The sequence below is a fragment of the Malurus melanocephalus genome, unplaced genomic scaffold, assembly GCF_030028575.1.
Source record: "Malurus melanocephalus ecotype Western Australia unplaced genomic scaffold, MMel_1.1 scaffold_30, whole genome shotgun sequence".
NCBI classification, from domain to species: domain Eukaryota; kingdom Metazoa; phylum Chordata; class Aves; order Passeriformes; family Maluridae; genus Malurus; species Malurus melanocephalus.
The window spans coordinates 1,455,239-1,458,566 of record NW_026623262.1 but is presented as its reverse complement, the minus strand read 5'-3'; the positions used below and the strand labels follow the sequence as shown (position 1 = coordinate 1,458,566).

The following is a 3,328-nucleotide window of genomic DNA, read 5'->3' as shown; positions in this document are numbered from 1 at the left end:
AATACCAGGCAAACACACACCAAGACCAGAATATGGTAAAAAAGGTACAGCAGTCCAAAAAGTTGTTGATAGAGAAAGATCAGGAGACCAACCTGCATCCGTGCTTTAAACATTTGTAGACAACCAAAGGAACCGCAGTAGTTTACAGAGTTTATTGCATTATACATGCAAACAGAACATGCACAAGAAGGACAATTTGCTGTTGAACGACTACTATTCCACATATGCACCACAAGGAAATGTCTACAATGGAGAAGAAGGAGATATTCCATTTTACGAAGGACAATCTCTAAGTTCATTTGCGAGGATAGTTACATTATAATGTGCTTCTCTTTCCCCCCGCCCCCACAGTTTCACCCCGCTCTTTTTCTGAAAGTATTGAATGTACTCAAAATGTTATGGCCCGTGTAACAGCCCCACATAAATACCATTTTGTTAGTAAAAACATGAAAAAGTCACATTGCTTGGATGTTCGACAGTTCCAATAAGTTAAGACCAAATGATAATATTCAATAATAGTTACCCTGCATTACGATGAGAACAAAAATAAATTACACGTGCTAGGTTTTATATATACTCATCATAGTAATACATATTCACTTGCAGCGCTAGAAGAAGGACGAAGAGTCACATTCTATCAGAAAACAAAACAAAACAAAACAAAACAAAACTGGAAAATGCCGGGTTTTGCCAGAGTCTCTCCTGCCTTTATCAAGTGGCGGTGCTGTGCCCACTCCTCACTGGTGCCCCCCCCCGGAGTTAGGGTTTAAGAGAAGGTCAGATTAGCGGTCAGTTCCCGGATTCGGTTCTCCCTGCTCATCTTCTTGAGCTTCATTCTGCGGTTTTGAAACCAAATCTTGACCTGCCTGTCAGTGAGGTTTACGCTCTTACTGATCTCTAGACGGCGCTCTCGAGTGAGATACATATTGAATAAGAACTCTTTCTCTAATTCCAGTGTTTGGTGTTTAGTATAAGGACACCTCTTCTTTCTGCCACTCTTTGCAGTTAGCCAATTGCTTGTTGGAGTATCAGACTTGATTTCCTCTATCAAAATCAAAGAAGAAGAAAAAAAAAAATCAAAAATACCTCAGACTGTTAGAGTGTACCCTTGGCCATGACCCCTCCTCTGCAGCGTCTGGCAGATATGGTGGATGTGGGCATTAAACACCGCTCGGGTGAGGTGTGGGGACCTGCTGCCAGGCTGGGCTCGCCTGTCCCCAGCACGGCACCCTGCCCTGCGGCCACCCTGCCCTCCTGCTTCTGCCAGGAAAAGTCTCTCAAGTTTTCGGCCGGCGTTTAACATTTCAACAATATTTAACCTGCCATCCGCCCCAAGGACACATCTTAACGGATCTAGCCTCGCCATGGCCGACTCGGGCTCCCATGACAATTGCCAGGAAAATATTCCAATTTCAAAATGGTCTCGTACTATATTTTGAAGCAGAATTCCCACAAACATCAGCTGAATCACACAAGCACACCTATCAACACATATAGACATTTCCCAGACAAAATTATATACAAGAAATTACGACCCCCCTGTCTTGGACTGTTATTTTCATTTTCCTTTTAGGTTTGTTTTTTCCTTTTTTTTCCCACCAGAAAGAAACCTACCCCACATCAAGCTAGACCTGGATTACTAAATAAAATTCAGATAAAGAAATTTTCAATGCACACAGAGGGTAAAAATCGACCTAGAGGTTGCAAAGTACATTTTGATAAGAGAAAATTTCTCGTTTTGGAATTCTTTGATACACGCCGTTCGAAAGAAAGGCGTTAGTGCACTTTTAAAAGGAAAATAAAATCGGTGTGCCACCACTTTTAGCTTTCAAAAGCATTTCAAAATACTGGTGCACTTTTGGAGACCAACCCAAGGTTATTTAAAGCACCACACTGAAATATTCAACCTTTGGAACAGGCAGATAGCGGGCTGCTGCTTTCATTGTGCATTTCTTTCCAACTTTACCCAGCCTGGTAGCACCTATTCCTCACCTATTTTAAGAGGATCGTAATTAACTTTAAATGCAATCAAACCGCAGTAAGGCTCAGTGGGAAAAAAGAAAAAAAAAGAAAAAAAGAAAAAAAAGAAAAGGCGAAATACTACGAGAGAAAAGTTGAACTGCTCGTATTTTACAACCTCCAGACCTGTTTTTTTTTAGAGGTATGGGGCTGCTTTTGGCTGCTGCAGCGCATTACGGAGCACACGGCTATATTCCCCGCATCACAGAGGCTGTCTGCATGCACGGGAGAGGCAGATCTCTACGGAAAATCTTTGGACCGTTTTGTGTAGCATTTTTGCCTGCCAAAATCTTCAGAGAGACAGCACCTGCAGCCCGATACTCCTTAGCATTAAATGTGATGGCTGTGATGCTCGTTAGTATATTCGAGCGTGCTTTATGGTGCTGGCGTGTTGGAGTTACACCACGGCACGGCTTAAACTCGGTAATACAGACCTTTACTCTCCTTCTCCTGGACTTCTGGGCTGGACACGGAGCCTTCGGGCAGACAGCTCCGCTCCTCTTGCAACGTGGACTTGGGCTCGGGACTTTCCACTTGAGAGACTTTAGCGGTGCTGTCTTGGTTGTTCGGGTTTTCATTCATTTTCTTTTCCAGCTGAAGTTGAGCAGATATCTGCGGTTTGGAGCTGCCGCGAGGGTTTAACTGTAACATTACAGTTGAACTCGTTTCAGGGCTATTATTGTACTCTTGGGTTTTCCCAGTGGCGTAGGTCTGGCTCAGTCTAAAATATCCTGGGACAGGAACCTCGGGGTTCTCAATGGGGCATGATTCAGACACCAGCCTCTGGTAGGAAGGGACGTCTGCAGAAATGAGTTTGGATCTCTTATCGGAATACATGCAGCAATTGCTTTCTTCTTTAATATTTGTAGTGAAGGAACAAGTGGGGACCTGCTGTGTAACAGGTTGCTCTATTCGACAAGATCTGTTCGGGTCTGTCCAAGTGTCTACTTGAGGTATATAAGGATGTACATTCATACCCATATTTTGGTGATTAACTTCTCTCTTAGCCAGAGACGGAAGGAGTCCACAGGTTTGCATCCCATACGTCCCAATGTCTGTGCTAGGTGGCATATACATGCTGGCGCTGTTGGAGTAGAAACTGTCACTCCTGCACGCACTGATGAGAGAATCTACTAAAAAAGTATTAGCGGCAGGAGAGCTGTTGGGAAAGGACATTTTGGGGCGGAATTTGAGGAAGAGAGATTGTGTCCTTTGTAGGCTGACATCTCTAGGAAAACATTCCCGTGTAATTGCGGATGCCTCCGCGCGACCACATGACAGGCGGGCCAATGGCAGCGCCCGCCGCCCC

General features: G+C 44.3%; 1 protein-coding gene across 1 annotated transcript; it reads right to left on the bottom strand.

Annotated features, from left to right (window-relative positions):
• Positions 1–11: 11 nt before the first annotated feature.
• On the bottom strand, positions 12–3,250 carry HOXD10 (homeobox D10). The gene is made up of 2 exons (XM_057363644.1): positions 2,454–3,250; positions 12–1,044 (listed from the first exon to the last, which is right to left on the bottom strand). Exons 1-2 carry the CDS (start codon positions 3,193–3,195, stop codon positions 767–769), a joined length of 1,020 nt encoding a protein of 339 aa, XP_057219627.1. The 5' UTR covers positions 3,196–3,250; the 3' UTR covers positions 12–766.
• Between the last annotated feature and the right edge of the window lie 78 nt (positions 3,251–3,328).